Genomic DNA, 17,657 nt, shown 5'->3' with positions numbered 1-17,657 from the left:
CCCCCAACTGTACAATACTGCCTACAGCTTAGCTATCAGTACTTGTATTTCGTCAGAAAGGCATTTCATCTAAGCACAATGCTTCCAAGGAATACAAAGTTCTGGGTTCAACCTTTTACCCAGGTCAGTGCTCTACAGAATCAAACATTTTCTCATTGCCAGCTGGTGAAATTTTAGTGATTTCTTTCAGAAATGTCAACATAACTGCATTTGAATTGAGTAAGCTTTTTCCCCTAGACTCGAATTGCTCAACCATAAAATACGTGCTCTCAGATTCCACATAAAGCACTTGCAGAGTTCTTCTGGAGGCTTGGAGCTCTCTGTAAGCCAAGGATTCCACAATGGTAAGCCAAAGGTTTAAATTTCTTTTAAAATGGGGATACAGATAGCTAATTTGCTTTAAAACTGAAAAAGAAGGGTATTTAAGAGAATAATAATTACACATTTTCCAACGTGGATATATTCTATTTTAAAAATGCAAAATGCAAAGAAAGTAAGACCTTTGTGAAGATTACTGCAAATCTTGTCCTTTGTTTGTAATTCTTTGCAAGAAACTGTGTACATATATCTTGTCTTTCACTTGCCATTATCCTTTTCTCAGAAATGTTTGTGAAAGTATTCAGAATTTTGTAAACATATGGGACCATGCTTTTAAAACCTTTAGATGTGAAACACAGTTTGAAATATAGTCCCTTTACAATAAAAGGTGTAATAATGTGTTTCATCTACATTTCTATTTGATCTATCAAGTTGTTTCCTGTTTCAGCTCTCCCAAACTTCCAAATGTGAATCTGAATCAACAGTTAAGTAATGCTAAACAGACAGATAAAGCCCTGTGGCCCAGTTTCCCTCAAATTTATGCTCACATAATCCACAAAGGTATAGACATCAATTACTACCTTTGATGAGAATCTCAGGAAATACATACATTTTACAGAAGAGGCAGCAGTTTCTGTAGTATATGTAGATTCATAAATAAAGGGAGAAATTATCATCTACTACTTTCTCTGCCTAAGATTTCCTAAGGGCTTGTCTATACTCAGACAAGACTTAGTTGAACAAAATTATCTGGTATCTCATTCCACAATAATTCACCCAGTTTCAAAGGCCATTAAATCCAGTTTGGAAGATTCTGTTCTGCAGGATGGCTGGAGGCACCCCCTTTTTAAGAGAGCAAACAAGTAGGGGGGGGGGGGGAAGATTCCTTGAAGTGCCTTGCTCAGAGACTGGCCAGAACAACACAACTCTGACAAGAGCCCTTGACACCACTGTGACTGTAATAACCTCTCCCATTTCTAACAAAGGTTTCCAGTAAAGGATACTGTTTCTACCAGTGCTTTCTTACCTGTTCAACACCCTCTGTGCTCAGCATACTTACGCATGGGCTCTTTACTGCTGACTGTCTGTTGCTTAGCTGACATATCTTTGGTTGCTCCAGCAAACGGCATTGGTTAATCCAGACAGTGATTAGACACCACAGACTCCCAGACTACCCCTTCTGTTTCTGTTTAGATTCAGTGAAAGTTCCAGAACTTTGGTCTTTAGGGAGAAGAGCATGCTCAAGTTCATTTAACTGCTAGTTCTAGGAAGAGAAAGATAAGGAAAAATGTTGGAGTGAACAAAGGATAAATATTCACAGGAGACAGCCCAGCATAGCAAAAGAAGGATTTTAGTCTCTTCTATAAATACATGAGTGACAGCAGTAGTAGAACTGGCCTGTGCTGTTACAAACACCTGAAACAATTTGGAGGAAAACCACGACCAAACTCAACATGGATGAATAATACACAGTGAGGAGTATCCCAAGCATGTTGAGATCCTCTGTGGAAAGCCACAATGCCTTGAGTTCACAAAGCCCCCACTAGCTGCAAAGCACAGATAGCCCCACAGATCCATGCCAAATGCACATGGATCCTCAGCAGAGACCAGCTGCAGTGTTACATTCTACAACTTCACAGAACAGGAGTTGCTTAAACAATTTTCCTTCGGCCAGGCACCACAGAATAGCACAATTCAAGAGTTTCAGTCTTTCTTTTTAACTTCTGTTATTCTGGCTATAGTGCTTAGCATGGCAACTGGCTTTATTCTACCCTAAAGCCCCAGGAACTCCAAATCACAGAACAGCTATGGAAATTAAGCATTACACCTTTCCCAGACCACTTCACAGAGCCTCCTCCTCTCTTTCATTACCCTATAAAAGTCCTTATCCCTGTAAGAAAGCAGCACACCAAGGATTAATATAGCAAGTTTTTTCCACAGCAGACAGAAGAGATTCCCCTTGGGTCACCATCTGCCCAAGGTTCAAGACCTTTCAGTGTCTTTTCATGTTCATGATTCAAGTAACCAAGCAGACAGCAGAGCTGCCTGAAAAGAAAGCCTGTCCCTGCCATTTTAAACCCCAGTTTCAAGTAGCAACATCCTCTGGAGTTCAGAACAGTAACTTGGAAAGATCTACTAATTTTATGATCCTTTCATGTTAATCTACACATGCTATCAAGAAATGTAAAGAATTCCATTGCTTCTAAGTCTCTGGCCATTCTTAAACTTCTGCTTTAAGTTATCTAGTTTGAGCAACCAGTCAAAATAACCCTGCGCTCCCTCATGCTTCTGCAGTCCCTCTACCCCAGTATAACTGTCACTGCAGTTATGCAGGCTTTTTCAGGAGTCCTGGCTGTTAAGCAGGTCCCAGCAAATATCTCTGAAGAGCTCTCACAGATGTTTAGCTGTTGTCGCAACTAGGCAAAAGCTGTTGTCACCACTATACAAAAGGAAGGCTGTACTGCGACACGTCCAGATCTGTGTGTGCATAGTTTAACAAGATGGCTCACACAGTGCTAAGCAGAATGGTTCAGCACTGGAATTTTGCCCTAAGACACTAATTTCTGTCTCTGTTCTCTGCCCAGCTACCTATTTAAAAAAACTTACTGGAATATAATGGGGTCTGAGATCTCCACTGTACTGCCAACTGTGGAGAAATTGCTGTACCAAAAAGGAAGGAATGGGATGCTATACAGACAGTGATTTTTCTGAAGAAATAGCTAAATCTGGATCAAAGGCAATAACTAAAGTGCTAATAAGAGTCCGACAGGGTTTCAAGGGTATAATACTATTGAAGCTTCTTGTGATTTCTAGAGATTGGACTTTTGCAGGGAGTGATGCTGCTGACACGTTTATGTCATATCATTTTGTCTCTTCCCACCTAAAGGAAAAAAGTCATCAATGCAGTGAAACATCTGGAGTGCCCTTTTCGAAAAATTTAATGTACACATAAGGCTATTTCTAATTTTTACTTCAGGTTTACTGACTTAGCTTTTGAAAACAAAGATAATCAAAGTGGAATTAAACTCAAGCCATGGGCTTCATGTCTCTTTTACAGAAGAGATTTCTGGCTTTCCTTGTTGCAATGGGCATCATAGTGACACTGGGTGATGCATACTGCTTTTCTAAACTCCACAAGCCAGGGGAGGCCAGCAAAGGTAAGAACAGGGAAGGGCCTCTTACTTGATTGTTCTGTGGTAGCTCAGCTCTATGCGGAGCTGACAGTAAGGACTCAAAATACAAGGGAGGGGGGAGACGTCAGAAAGATATGAATAGGAGAGTCCTGCATCAAGTTACCAAAAGTAGGGAAAACCAAAGTCTTCCCTTGGACTGGATATGGTTGCAGCAATATTATTGCTGTTGGTGGTAGGTTTCTGTTGCTCTTCCATGAATATATATATATATATAAACACACACATGAAGCTGATGCAGGAGTTGAGAGTAGTTCTGAATAAAGTCTGGTGCCAGGTGGCAGACCTGGCTGTTTGGTTGCTCATTTAATCTCAGATCTGTCACACTGAAACTATCTTTAACAAGTGAAGAAGAAACAAGCTCAGGTTCTCAAAATAGTCCAGGTTACTACCTGGAGAACAAAATTCCTTCTTTACCGTTGCTGGGAAAAGCATTTTCAGAAAACTTGAGATAATTTTTAAACTTTTCATCATGTGGAACTTCAAAGAACATGCTTTGTTTTGCTGCTGTCTTATGCAGGGTGTATCCTGGAAGGAAAACTATACCACTTTGGAGAGATTGCGAGGACAGAAAATTGCTTCAGATGCAGCTGCAACCGAGAATCAATGCATTGTTGTTCCCTGTAAGTTTGAACTTCTTGGTGGCATCATTGCCCATAGGAATCCCACAGCTTTCCATTTGGTGGGGATAAGTGACTTTCTAAGGGCACAAGAGAGCCTTTCTCCTCACCCATATCACAGAGCGAGGGCAAGCCACATCTAGCTCTTGATCATTTGGATCCTTGGCTGTGTTTACCTTAGCTCACTTTCTGCTGACTGGGAGCGGACACAGGTCCTTCCAGACACATCCGGTTGGTGCTTGCCTTTAATTTTTAGGAACTTGTGAACCCCTCTTACACTGCAGTTAGGTCTTCCCTTAGCAGGGACAAGGGGGTAGATAGGAATTTGTTCCATAAGGGACTTAAGTGAAGCTCCTTTAAAGGGCTTATGATGATCTAAATACCTTTCCAGAGGTGTTTTTCTCCACTGAATATGCTGACCCTAGAGTGACAAGGCTCTGCTCTGAAGTATTTAACTCCAGCATGCTCCTTTCCTCTTATCCTACCTTCTCAAAGGGCCGAAATTACTTGATTATGACCATCATCTTTGCTCAGGTGACACTCTATAAGGAAACGGCTACCACATTCTAAACAGGCAATAATGAAAAATTAATGGAAAGAGGTAGAACATGCCAAGACCATGCTTGTGTCACACTGTAGAGTGCTGTGCTAGAAAACCCTATGCTAGTTCTGAGCATACTGGTATATTACACAGTGCAGTGCAGCAAGGCATCATTTGAGGCCCTGGAAGCTGTAGCTGTGTGGCTCAAGCTAGGCAGGCTGGTCTTAGCTATAACTTCAGAGATACCTCACTCGGCATTAGTTCAAGCTGTAATCACTGAAGCATTGAATATTTTATTGCTCTCAGACTAACATTTGCTTTCTCTTTGCCAATGACAGCTTTCATACTCCTATTGGTTATGACAAAGAGAATTGTAAAGTAGTTTTCAACAAGCAAAGCTGTGACTATGACGTGGTGCAGAAGAGTGACCCCTCAAAGGAGTGTTTTGTCTATTCTCGTGTGGGCTAACAATCTGCCTGCTCCAAACCTCTTTGCACTGTCGAATTCCTCCCTTTCCTACAGATGCTTTGCCATCACAGAGAAGCTCAAAGACATGGGAGATCTGGTAAGAGAGAGTACTTCAGTAGCTCACTTCTAATCTCCTAATTGTTCTAATACAATAAACAAGATGCATAATGAAATACAATGTCTCATTTCTGTCATTACTTGCAATGGTATCACTGAGCTTTTTTGAATACAATAAATCCAGATGAAACATCCAGAAATGCTTATAGTGGTCTCTCTTTTTATGTAATAACATGAGGCAAAGTCACCTTCTAGGTCTAGGAGAAAGGAATGCATTTGCCCAACTACACTGACATGCCGTGCACCATTGCCCTGGCACAAGCCTCTTTCATGCTTTGCAGGTTCTGTTTTAGCCAATGGTCAGAGCAGGCATTTTAGCTCGGCAGGTGTCAAAATCCATTATTATTTGGAAGGGATGCACTGTTTTGGGCATGCTGTACAATGGCTCCTACTCAGAGCACACAGGGCACATCTGTACTGCTGCAGGAGTATAGGCAAGACATGCTGCTAACACCTGTGACCTCTGAAAAAACAGTGAGGATGGAAGATCACCATCCTTTTTCGCCTTTTATTTTTCTTTCTCTTCAGCAATGTCATCACCCAATGGCAGTGACTGTTCCTTTCCATTGCCCACTCTGACCTGCTGCCAGGTGTCATCCCCCAAGCCCTGCTCCTCAAAGTCTGTACACACTACACTGCATTAGTGGTTCTTGCCTACACTGAAAAAGATCCAGATCGGCCCCCTGGAAACATGGCAGCAGAGCTTAAGGTACTAATAAAAAGCAGGCACCTTCTGATTCTTCAGTATAAAAATTCCCCACACTCCCTGGGGAGAGAAGTCCAGCCAGTAATGGGCATGAGAACAGAATGTCCCACCTGGCAATTGGTAATATCCTACATCTGCCCACATATAGGAGACCAGGCAACAATACCCTATAAAACGCTGCTTCTACATGGTCTCTGTTCTCCAGAATTGAGTATTAAAAAAACCACAACAGTCTGCAGTTAACTGTTGTATGGTTTGAAAAGAAAAAAACCTTCCAGGACAAGCAGACTGTTTAATGATGCTCCATAAACACAAGGAGTCTGTTGTCTTGTAAAAGCACAAGGTTACACACAGCTCAGCATTTTTAGGGCAGGGATCCTCACTTGGCCCAAAATCAATTGTCAGCCTATATTTATTCAGAGGGGTACTAGCTTCTTGAGATGACCCGTCTCAAGCTCTGTGAGCCATCAGTAAAATCAGAAGGATTTAACATGGCATGTTTTCTCTGGCTTTGTTTTTGGTAATTTGCCTATGAACATTGTTTTAAACTTGCTTATGGCTTTACTTAATATAATTCCTTTTGGGAAAAAAACCCAAGCGTTTGCAAGCACTGGTATTATGTACTTCACTTTTTAAAGTTCTCTGCACTGCAGGCTGGATATCAGTCAATTACTCTGTGTTTCTGTACAATTCACTCCTGCAAGTCCAAAAAAATGTGCATATGCCTTTTAAAAATCTGACTTCCATTCACTGATTTAATCATGCCATTCCTCTAAACAGCAGCATGTGTTAAATGAATGTTCTCACATTGCTTAAGGTCCTAAGGTAAGTTTTCTCCAAAGAGTTTTTGTATCCTGCAGAACAGTTTTAAAACTTGTCCTGAATGACTTTGCCCCTTTTCTGCCAGCTCGTACCAGGATTACACAGAGCACAGCCTCAACTGGTACATGAAGGAATGTTCCCTCTCCCAGAGAACAAACAGCTGCAGCTTCTTAGGGGAAGTAATATTTTGACCATGGAGATCCAGAGACTTCCTATCTAAATAGCTCACAGAACTGTTCCTGGAGAAAAATCAGTCTTCATTATCTTTTTTTTTTTTTTTAATCCTAGTTTTAAAAATAAACATTTTCATGGCTAACAAAAATGACTTAGAGGTCCCTCATGGATTATTTTTAATTTGAGCCACTGAGAAGTGCATGCATCAAGATTAATATCCAGTTTGCTGTAGACTGGAACTGCTCCACGTGATACTGGAATTCTTTCAGTATAACAAGTTTTTCTCTACCAGTCTTACAAATTAAGACTACTTCTTTCTTCTAAAACTTATGAAGATTAATTATCTCATAAGGTCACATTCATATTCATAATATCAGTAGTTCCTCAGTAACACTTCATGTTTTAAGTGATTTACAGTGCTTATTTTACTTTTAAATTAAATAGAAATTCATTCGATTTATTACCTTATTTGGACATTTATATATTTATTTATAATTCGGAGCCTTATTACCACCTAGAGTCCCAAGAGCTTCTGTAGAATCTACGTACCAGTTTTCTTACAGATGAAGACAACTTTCTCAGTGCAAGAAGATTTCTGGCTTGCTGGCAGCACCAGTAAAAGCATGAGGAAGGGAAACAAGAAATCTAGTACAGGCTTTGGATCTCATGCTTAATGTATTCCTTAAAGTTATGGGATTGGGAAGAACTAGTACATTTGACCAACATGATTAGCACATCCTTCCAGAAGTTATCCATGGGTGGGTGCTCTGATTCCTATACTTAAAGATGAGCTACTCCAGGACACTTGATACTGCTGAGAACCACAGGAAACAGGGACCCAGGATAGCCGCCTTCATGTGTGAGAGTAACAGCGGTCCTCCTCTGCTGGGGAACCTCCACATTTGCCAGATAGGGACGTTAATCTAAAAAGCCAACAAAGATCCTACCCATTTTGTGCAAGCAACGCTGTTGTTAGTGCAATAGGTCTGACACTGAAGGCTGCTTGCACACTACATTTTCAGACTGCTGTGACTCGAACGAGAGTTGCATGATTCCCAGTGGAGGACTGACAACTGCTGTGGTTGCTCCTGTTCCAGGGATGGAATTGACTGCTGCTCCAAGTTTAGTTCAGAGCAGCAGTGGGGTTTTTTTTCCACTGCCCTGATACAGAGTAAACCACATCCCTTCACACAGGGGTCCCTGGGGAATGACCACGACCCTTCTCTCACTCAACTCATATCACAAAGTCATGCATTAACCCAACACCATCATCACCAAGCATGCAAGAAGTTCCTCTGACCAATATAGCTCATGTTTAAAAAATTATTCTTGACTAAAAAAGGAGACTTAATTCTTCTTGGGACTAAAATTTCAGGCAAGATACTGATTCAAGAGAGAACATGTAGTTAAGAAATTTCTGCTGCTCCTAATCCAGATTTTCCCAAAACCACACACTGCCCCTCTTTTCTCTGAGAAGCAGCTTGAGACACACTGGCCCGCTTGTAATTCTTCCTATAGTGACATCCACCACCCATGCAATTCTTTCTCCCTACTGTGGCTGAAGAGGAAAAGCAATGATATTGGAGTAGCAAATAAACACAGCAGACATCCTTTGGGTATAAATCAGATGAGTAAACTACAGCGCTCCCCTCATCCTGCTTAAGCAGCAGGCTAAGTGACATTTGAGCTGGGAGCTTTGTCTGAGCTCCCTTTTCTGCTCCTGAACACCTCCTCAGTAAAGCCTCTTAATATTAAAAGTGTAGATACCATCTGAAACAGAAGCTGTTTACTTCTTGGTCTCATAGCCTCTTTGTCTTTTCCAATGACAGCTTTAAGACACAACTGGCTGTGATGAAAGGAAGTATGTAAGCATTTTCAACAAGGAGACCTGCAATGGTAAAGTAGTTGAGAAAGATGATCACTCAGAAGATGCTCAGTCAACAGTGAGCACTTTAACAGAAGAGTTGTGGATTTGGGGGATATTTTTTTGTGTTAAAGTTCTATTTCTCAAATTAAAAAAACACTGAAAAATTCAGCTACTGAGTGAAATCTACTCATAAAACCTAACACATAATAAAACTGAATACCTACTCACAAAAGACTCCCTTGGTTTCTCTGTCTTCTGCTTGCCTGTAAAGAACGAACTGACTTGTTCCTTACTTGAGGTCAGAAATTAAAGCAGACAGTTTTAAGTGTCGTCAGTAGCTGTTAATTTTAATTCTTCTCTAGTCACACTCCAGTGCCAGGGAATATATACTGTGATCTAGGCACGGCTGTACCTTGAAGCTAACACAAAATCGGACAAAGCATCAGAAATTCTTATTTGCTTCTTTAAGGATGGAAACCTAAAGTATTAACATTCAAAAAAAAACATGGGAAAGAAATGAAAAGCAACTTCAACATCTTTCTGAACACTCTCTTTTCTAGGACAGTGTCTTATATGGTGATATTTTATCCTGTATGACTCCCTGGATCCTGCCCAACGTACCAACTGCAGGAGCCACCAGCTACCCAGTCTAACCCAGTGCTATGCTTCCATTGCATGTTAGTAAAAACATTTTTTGTTATCTTTTACAGCAGTGGCCAGCCTGAGTTTCTGCTGGGCTTTTGCCTCTCCAAGCTTCACCATGCAAGTCTTAAGTAAGCTTGAACAAAGTTTTACTTTCCTTTTTAAGACTGAGTAGGCATATGCACCCAAATTCCAGAAAAAGCCAGACTTCCAGTACTCCCAGCATGATCCAGTCCTATTTAACTGCATTCTAAATCCACCCAAGCCCATTTCTCCACCATCTGTGAAGCCTTGTTATGCTATGTGGATCTACCCTGTCTGCCATACAGAAGTAGGAAAGATTAATTTCATGTCTAATCCAAAAAAACCTCCAGCAATCAGTCTGCTCCATGTTTTGGCAGTGAGACAGATGATATTAGCTCTCGCATCTGGTTTTGCAACACCAGAAGCACAGCAGGGATTTGGCTCCCTTCTGTAGCCAGGAGCCTAGCTGTGGGAGGATGACAAAACCCTCAAAACTGAGAAAACAGAGACAAAGTGTACAAAGCTCTACTTTGCTCTCCCCACTTTTACAAAGTGATGCTGTCTTGGCATTTTACTACATCAACACAAACAGCTACTGTCCCATATACCCCTCCGCTCCCAAAGCTTTAGATTGTAACACCACTAGCTCCACATAGTGGAAACATTCACATAAGAGCGTCCTCAATTATCTCAACATGTTAAAGGCTTAAGGGGCTCTGCAGAACCTTTAGAGGCAGCACAGCTCAGGCAGAGCAGAGGAAGTTTTGTGCTCTCTTCCCTCTGGTTTCCCTCTCTCCACCTGGTAGCACACAGCTTGCCTACTAGCCCTGCTAGAGAGAGAGGCAGTTTCAGATAGCTGGCCACCACTCCAGCAATTCTTTTAAAGGCAAGTCTTTTCAGTACTGCAAAGGTGTTCTTGCCCTAAAAATGAAATCTGGTGCTTAGCCTACTAACTACCAAGTCTTTTAAACCAAACACCAGAACACACACATAAATCTGATGGAAGTTTTCCTATTAAACAGTGTATATCACATAAAACTTAACAGTTTTGTACCCATTCATGTTTTTTTTCCATTAAGATTTTTACCCCGACCTTAAAAATAAAGTCCAACCAAAACAATTCTAAACAAGGCAAGTGTATAACTCAATTATATTATGCATACCAAAGAAGCTAGATGCTTGTGGTTCACATTCTGCTTTGTGCCAATTTTAAAAACTTAGATAAACTCAATTTGTGACAGTTTTTCTTGTTCCCTTTGGTCTTAGTTAATTCTTTTGTTGGTATGCAGGAAAGTTTGCACTGGCATCTTTTGGAAGCCTGAAAGTTTCTGTGCCAGTCTATTGTGTGCATGTTCCCCTGGGCCAAGCTGTGTTTTATTTTAGGGCAAACTGGCTTTGTAACAGGTATTTACATGAAACTCCAGAACCTGCGAGCCATACAACCAACCTAAAACACTCAGCAAGACTGTGTTATTTAAACACTCCTCCCCACCCTCCAAAATTGTGTTTCCACATTTCATTTCTTTCAGCATGTCTCAAACACTGACGCATGCTTTTTACACTTCTCCAGGGCTTCAGTGCTCCTACACAGTTGATATTTCAAGTAGATCTCCATTAAGGAGCACTGATAAACTGCAGTCCTTTGTCACTATAAGATGATAACCTCCTTCAAAATAGCCCAGTATTTTTTCCACTGTAATTCCAGAGGCTTCTCCCATTGCTGCCCTGTCCTGCTAAAGGTGCAGCAAATCTAGAGAGGCAGAAACAAGCAGGTTTTGTTTAACAGCTAACTATAACGGCTCGGGGACAGTGAAAGTATTCATGCCTGAAGCTGTATAACACAGAAGTCACTCCAGTCCGCTGTACAACAGACGCTGGTGCTGCTGCACCCCTGATAAACAGCAAACTATACTCTCACTGACAAGGGCCAGGTGCTTTTGGGAAAAATATAAAGTTTCATGAAGTCTTTGATTTCCCAACAGTTGCACACACATTAGGTAGGGTCTTACCCAATAGCTCATCCCCACGAGTTCAACTAAAAATGGAGGCAACCTGTTGTCAGAGCCGGAAGGAACATCACTTTCCCTTACTAGCTTCTCTAAAACAGATTGACATGAACCATTTTGAAATCAGGTCAGATTTATTCACATGTTTTAATCTAATTTTGAAGCCCACCATACTGCTTAGTCATTAAGCAGTATGTTGATGTAGCTTTGAATCAGGAAACACAAGGTGAAGAAATAGATATCCAGCAGATCATGTCTAAAGCCACTAAAGGCTACTGAAGAAGTGTTTTCAACATAAGCAAGTTTGAACCAAATTACGATTTGATAGCCATCAGAACCCTGGTGATCTGAAGCCACCATCCAGGCACCCCTCTGGTTCAAGGGAGGACCACAGCCCAGACCCTCCAACCTCAGGCATCTGCTCAGAAAACTCAGAATCCTTTTAATCGGCAAAAGCTTTCCAGGGCAGAATTGCTTCCTTGGATTGGCACAAAGTCACTATTTCAGCCAAGCCACCAACTTCCCTGACAGACCCAGGAACTAGATAAACAGGGAAAGGCAGTGCTGGATGTTCCTTTCATTGCATTGGAACTCAAGCTAAAGAGACCCATACATTAAGTACTGCCATACTCCCACAGCCAGTAGGACAGACCCCAAGGGAGAAGGTACAGAGGGAAAGCAGCAAGCTGCCCTCATGGCTGTGTCTCAGGGACACTCAACCTTCTCACCCATCACAGCCATCAGCCAGGCAAGCTGGACTAGGACAAGCCCCAGAGGATACTTGCTTAACACTGCAGCCCCAGAAGGTAACTAAATTTACGTCCGCACAACAGAGAATCCTCTCTAGTCCTTTGTTACCCATTATGCCATAGAAAACCTTGCTTGTCTCAAGAGGAAAATTCCAAGCAGCTCAGCAGTAACATAAACAGAGACAGGCTGAGCCTCTGCTCTGATACAGATCCCATAGACAAGTCACTCAATATTACAGGCTTTCATAAGAATTTTTTTCTTCATTCTCAAGTTTGCAATCCAAGATGCTTTAAGCTGCTGCTATTTTTTGTTTATTTGTTTGTTTTCAGGAAAAAACAAAGCACACAGCATACTTAATATACATTTCACGTTAAGAAGGTAGAGCTACCAGGCGTTTCTGGCAGCAACAGCTTTGGTTACACTGCACTTCAGTTTCCTGTTTTATATGTGTATTTCATGCATTTATCTACCTGAGAAATAGCAAGAATTATAAGAATGTTATTAATATAGTTTTTTGTCTCCAAGGAAGAAAGGATAATTATATAAACTAATTATCTTAAGTAAGAGAATAGTTTAGAATCCACCATGTCCTTCAAGTCAGAAGTTGCTTGTTACATTTCCTCACAACTGTATTCTTATTAGAGATATTACACAGTATAATATTTACCTCTCCTCAAAAAACAGCACGAGACTTGTCAAGAGTTACAGCAGGGACAGGGCAGAAACAGGTCTGGCCTCTAGTTAGACCAGACCCTAATCAAATGGTTTCAATTGAAGTGAAACCAAATTCATATCAAAGGCTTAGTAGTGTAAGAGCTATACTGTGTTTTCACCTGGTTGCCTCCAATTACTAACAAAATCAGTTTGAGCAAATAATTCCCTTCAAATAGAAATTAACTATTTTAAGGATTATCAGAAGAAGAGTATTTTCTTGAAGCATTTAATTAGGTACCACAACTGTTTTCCTGCAGCAGAACCACAGAGAGCACAGCCTACCAAAATCAGAAAGTTAACACAAAACTTGACAACTGCACCGCAAAGCTAAAAGCAAAGTACAGCAGAAGCTCAAAGCCTCTTGCTCAGTACACACACACAAAATAATAAAAAGGAACTTGCATAAATCAGATCTGCTAACACAGCAAACAGCCACCAACTTCTCCGCAACAACAGATCCCTCAAGAAACCATGCTTATTCTGCCACTGCTCCTTTTATCCCAAAACCTCTTCCAGTGCAGCTTTGCTTCCTCTAGTTGTTTGCAATCAGTGGAAGATAATGAGTTTAGCCATACCAATCAAGGTGTCTAATGAAATCCAGGTGTGCTGAAAGAGCCAAGCTAATGAAATAAAATGCAATTCATTATGCTGGGAATCCTCTGGTAACTTTTAAAACTTGTTATGCCTATGCTCCAGTTCAGTAAAGGACTGAATCCCTGCAGCCTCTGATACAGCCACAGGGATCTGTGCTGGTTTTCCTGACTGGTTTTGAGATGCAGCCTCACGTACTGTGTGTTGCAACAGTCTAATGGCACAAAGACCTGGACACCTATAGCAGGATGTGTATGGAAAGAAATGTCCTCATTTTAGTGGCAGAAACAACACTACTGTGGATTCCAGCTGTGTTAGAGGCAGGGCACGCATATGGTGAAAGAGAACTGGAACTTTTTCTTTCTTTGCCTCCCTTAGTCCTTAGAATCACAGTTATTGCTGTCAGGAAGGGAGCTGTAAGTGACAATCATCCTGACTGTTATGTTCGTTTAGGACTAAGGCAACGCACAGCTCATTTCACTTCTGCTACCAAAATGGTGCTATCTGGTCGTGGTGATGTGCCTCTGTTCCCCATACCTGGCTTTGCTTCAGCAGCTGAGAGCTACAGCACTACAGCTAGTCCCTGCAGGTCACTAAATATGGACAAAATAATATGTGTCTAAAATAATTGAAATTATAATAAATCAGTCTGAGAACAGTGGACTTTCCACACTGCTGCACTGTATGAATGGTGTGTTCCATACCTGGGGGCGATCTCCTCGTACAGGTCAGCTGAACAATAGTGCCCTGCTGCCTTGCTTAGCATGTGCCCTTTCCCCGCTGTTCCTTGATGGCCTGCCAGTTCTGGAGGAATGGCTTTCTGGGGGTCAGGCTCTTCCACTGACACCAATGTCAATGTGGAGTAACTAGCCTGTCTGATGGAGTTTCTTCAGATTTATACCAAAACAATGGAGATCAAGATGCCAACATACGTCAGTGCACAAAACAAGCCTTTGCAAGCCTTTTTGAGGTACCACCTTCTGATTAACGATCAGGACAGGTTAGAGTGTCCATTGGCACCCAGGGTGCTCAACATTTACATCACCTCCCTTTGCATGGACCATTGTTTCCTCACTGTATATAAATACACACTACTTCTCTTTATGAAATGTGAGCACCTCATGCAAGTATGGTAAGTTAGAAGCTTATTGTTTGTGTGTGTATGTACACTGGAAGTATTTTTTATCTGAGTTTATTTGGAATAGTAGGATTCATCCTTAATTCTGTGTGAGTTAGTCTGCTAGAACTTTGAAAAAGCCATCTAATTTTAAAGATTCTTGTTTATTTTCTAGAAATACTTGCCGCTTTTTTGCTTGATCCTTCTCTTCTCAAGGACTCTGTGTGATGCTCGCTGTTACTTCAGACCAGCCAGCAAATACGGTAAGAACGGCAAATACATTAGACATCCCTAAAGCATTAATTCAGATTCAAAGCCCTTTTTTTTCTTAGAATTGTTGGAAGAGTATAATTCATTCTTTGCTGAAGAATGATCCAAACAGCTGTATACTGAAGAATCAACCCACCTGGAGGCATCTCTGGGCACACAGAGAGAGACTCTATCCTGTTCAATAGTTACCCTCTGGGCTGATGCATAACTGAAGTCCTGGCCCATGTGGTAAAAACCATGTACTTTTAAGCAGCATTGACTAACCTGAGGGAGGTACCTGACACTAACATAAAAGCAAAGACAACACAGCTGGTCTTTAAATTCACTTTAGTACAGCAAGTTGAAGAATTGGAGAGGAGGGAGAAATTAAAGTCTAGACCTGTATGTTGAATATGAGAAAGGGCAGAAAGATCTGACCGTAGCCGTAAGCTAAGGCATTTCTCATATCCACTGCAACAGCAGAATAATACTTCTCTGGTATGTGGTTGCTACCAGTTTATCATGCCATGTAATATACTCATGCACTCCTCGGGAACAAAGGCACGGTGTCTTTTCTGCAGAACACTGGGTTAGATTCTTCTCTGGTGTGACTCTACAGAAATCAGTGCTTTGATAAGATTGTGGTCTGTCTGTTGATAAATGTTCATACTGATCTACTGACTATCATTTTCTGGTGTGTACATGCAGGGTGCCTTTCAAACAGAAACCTCTATGTTTTTGGTGCGGTGTGGAAGACTGAAGATTGTTACCAATGCAGGTGTAAGATGAATGCAATGATTTGCTGCAGCTTGTAAGTTCACCCAAACTTTTTTTATTTTTTGCTTATTCAGGAGCTGATTGAAATGTTCAGACTTAAAAATCCTCACTGAAAGCACGCACTGGAATTTCATACTTGCATGAGCAAAATCCCTCTTCCTGTTTCCCAGTTAGCTCTCATTGTGACCAAACAGAATAATCTGGCAATCACATAGATTTCTTTGTGAAGAAACAAAATGAAACACAGTTAAGGTCTTTCCGGCACACAGCTCTTCCTCATCACCTAGTCCTTTTTTTGATTCTGACACTAACTGTGTCCATGGTTCCCTTTGCCCTCTGTTTTCTTCCTCTTTCTGTTCAGCAGTTTGTCTCCAGATACCTAAACACACCACCACATGCATATGTGTGGGTTTCTGCAGCCCTGTATCAGACCAGTGGCCTGCCTGCAAATGTCTAATGAGGCCAGAGCTGCTCCACATCTTTCCCGTGCTGCCAAGAACCCACCCTTCCTGCTCATCAAAACAGGACATATGCCCTGCTCTGATACTTTGCTTTCTAAATCTTCTTACTTGTTCCTGCCTCATGGATGGCAGGTGATATCCCAAGGAGACCTGTGTCTTCCTGAATGTAGTAGTGTGAACTGAGTATCTGCCAAGAAGGCTGGCAAAATTCTCCTTGAGGTGAGGGAGAGAGTCCCATAAGGGTTCTGTGAAGAAGGATGCAACCCAAGGAACCCTTGGTGGTAAATATTCCTGGCTGTCCTCAGCCGTAGAAGGGAGGGATTTGGCTTGTGCTGAGAAGAGACTCATTAGGGAGGTATTCATCTTGGGGTGATTCAGCACTCTTTAAATGGTTTGTTATTATCAAGAAAGTCTTATTTGGAATGGGGAAGACAGAATTAATCCTTGTTTTGTTCTGTACAGGAATTTATACTAATCTCTAATAGAATGACCAGTGGGAAACACATTTAAACCAGAACAAACATTGGGAAATCACTTCATCTGTTCAGCCATGACCAGGGCTCTGTATCCCTCCTATGATAATCCATAGCACTTCTATTAATATTTTGTGTTATTCTATTAATGTTATCAATGAGTCAAACTGATCCATGATGTAGCTTGCTCCAGGATGCCTGTGGCTCAGTAAGCATCCTTTTCAGACCATGTCTTGGCCGTTGATTTTCTCTTTGCCTTTCTCAATGACAGGGTCGTAATCCCCAAGAACTATGACAGAGTGAACTGTGTGGGCCTATTCCACAAGAAAAGCTGTTCCATCCGAGTGGTGAAGAAGACTAATCCTGACATAAGCTGCAAAGTCTACAATGGAGCTGATTAAAACCATGTGATGTATTTCTCCTCTTCCACACCTACCCTAGAAGTTGAACATGCTCTGGATCTGTCCCTTAGAAGAAAGCAGCAAGGCAGCATGGTTTCAGGAGGAACGGGTTCACCTCGTGCCTTTTACATCTCTAATTGTGCCTCATCTATCTCATTTCTGACACTAGGTGGTTTGTCTTAATAACACACACATTTGTAACCCAGCTTTACCACAGATAATTTTGTGACTTTTTTCCTGTTGGGATCCAGAGCTAAATAATTTTTCACATACATCAAATCACTGCTTTTCCTTCTAAGTAGTAACTGAATGGTCTTGTTGAAAACAGAATTCATGGTGTCTGTAAATGTTTGTAAATCTAATTATTGATTTTGAAATTATCTAGCTTTTAGAGTAACAGGTATTATATTAATTGTTGCCAGATAAAGATTCATTATGCTATTACACTCATTGACATTCCCCCAAGGATGCGTGCACTAGAAGAATAGGATGAAAGAAAGCAGAAAACAGTCCTGTAAAAACCTGCCCCCACATCCCCACCCCGGTGCCTTGTGTAGGTCAATCCATTAGTGCAGATGCACAAGGGAACATATTCTCCAGGAGATGGCAGGTATATTACAAAAAAGGC

The 17,657-nt window shown here is 41.3% G+C and overlaps 2 protein-coding genes across 2 annotated transcripts; both read left to right on the top strand.

Moving 5' to 3' along the window:
• Nucleotides 1-200: 200 nt before the first annotated feature.
• Nucleotides 201-5,395, top strand: LOC102052800 (beta-microseminoprotein). The gene is made up of 4 exons (XM_005446271.3): nt 201-344; nt 3,377-3,476; nt 4,030-4,132; nt 5,009-5,395. The coding sequence occupies exons 1-4, from the start codon at nt 342-344 to the stop codon at nt 5,136-5,138; spliced, it is 336 nt and encodes a 111-aa protein (XP_005446328.2). The 5' UTR covers nt 201-341; the 3' UTR covers nt 5,139-5,395.
• A 551-nt stretch (nt 5,396-5,946) lies between these two features.
• On the top strand, nt 5,947-17,359 carry LOC114017817 (beta-microseminoprotein-like). The gene is made up of 6 exons (XM_027815339.2): nt 5,947-5,964; nt 8,017-8,083; nt 8,794-8,900; nt 14,844-14,931; nt 15,626-15,728; nt 16,900-17,359. The coding sequence occupies exons 1-6, from the start codon at nt 5,947-5,949 to the stop codon at nt 17,027-17,029; spliced, it is 513 nt and encodes a 170-aa protein (XP_027671140.2). The 3' UTR covers nt 17,030-17,359.
• Nucleotides 17,360-17,657: the final 298 nt, after the last annotated feature.

The sequence above is a fragment of the Falco cherrug genome, chromosome 9 (genome assembly GCF_023634085.1).
Source record: "Falco cherrug isolate bFalChe1 chromosome 9, bFalChe1.pri, whole genome shotgun sequence".
In the NCBI taxonomy this organism is placed as follows: Eukaryota; Metazoa; Chordata; class Aves; order Falconiformes; family Falconidae; genus Falco; species Falco cherrug.
The sequence above is the reverse complement of the archived record's forward strand: the minus strand, read 5'-3'. Positions and strand labels throughout refer to the sequence as shown.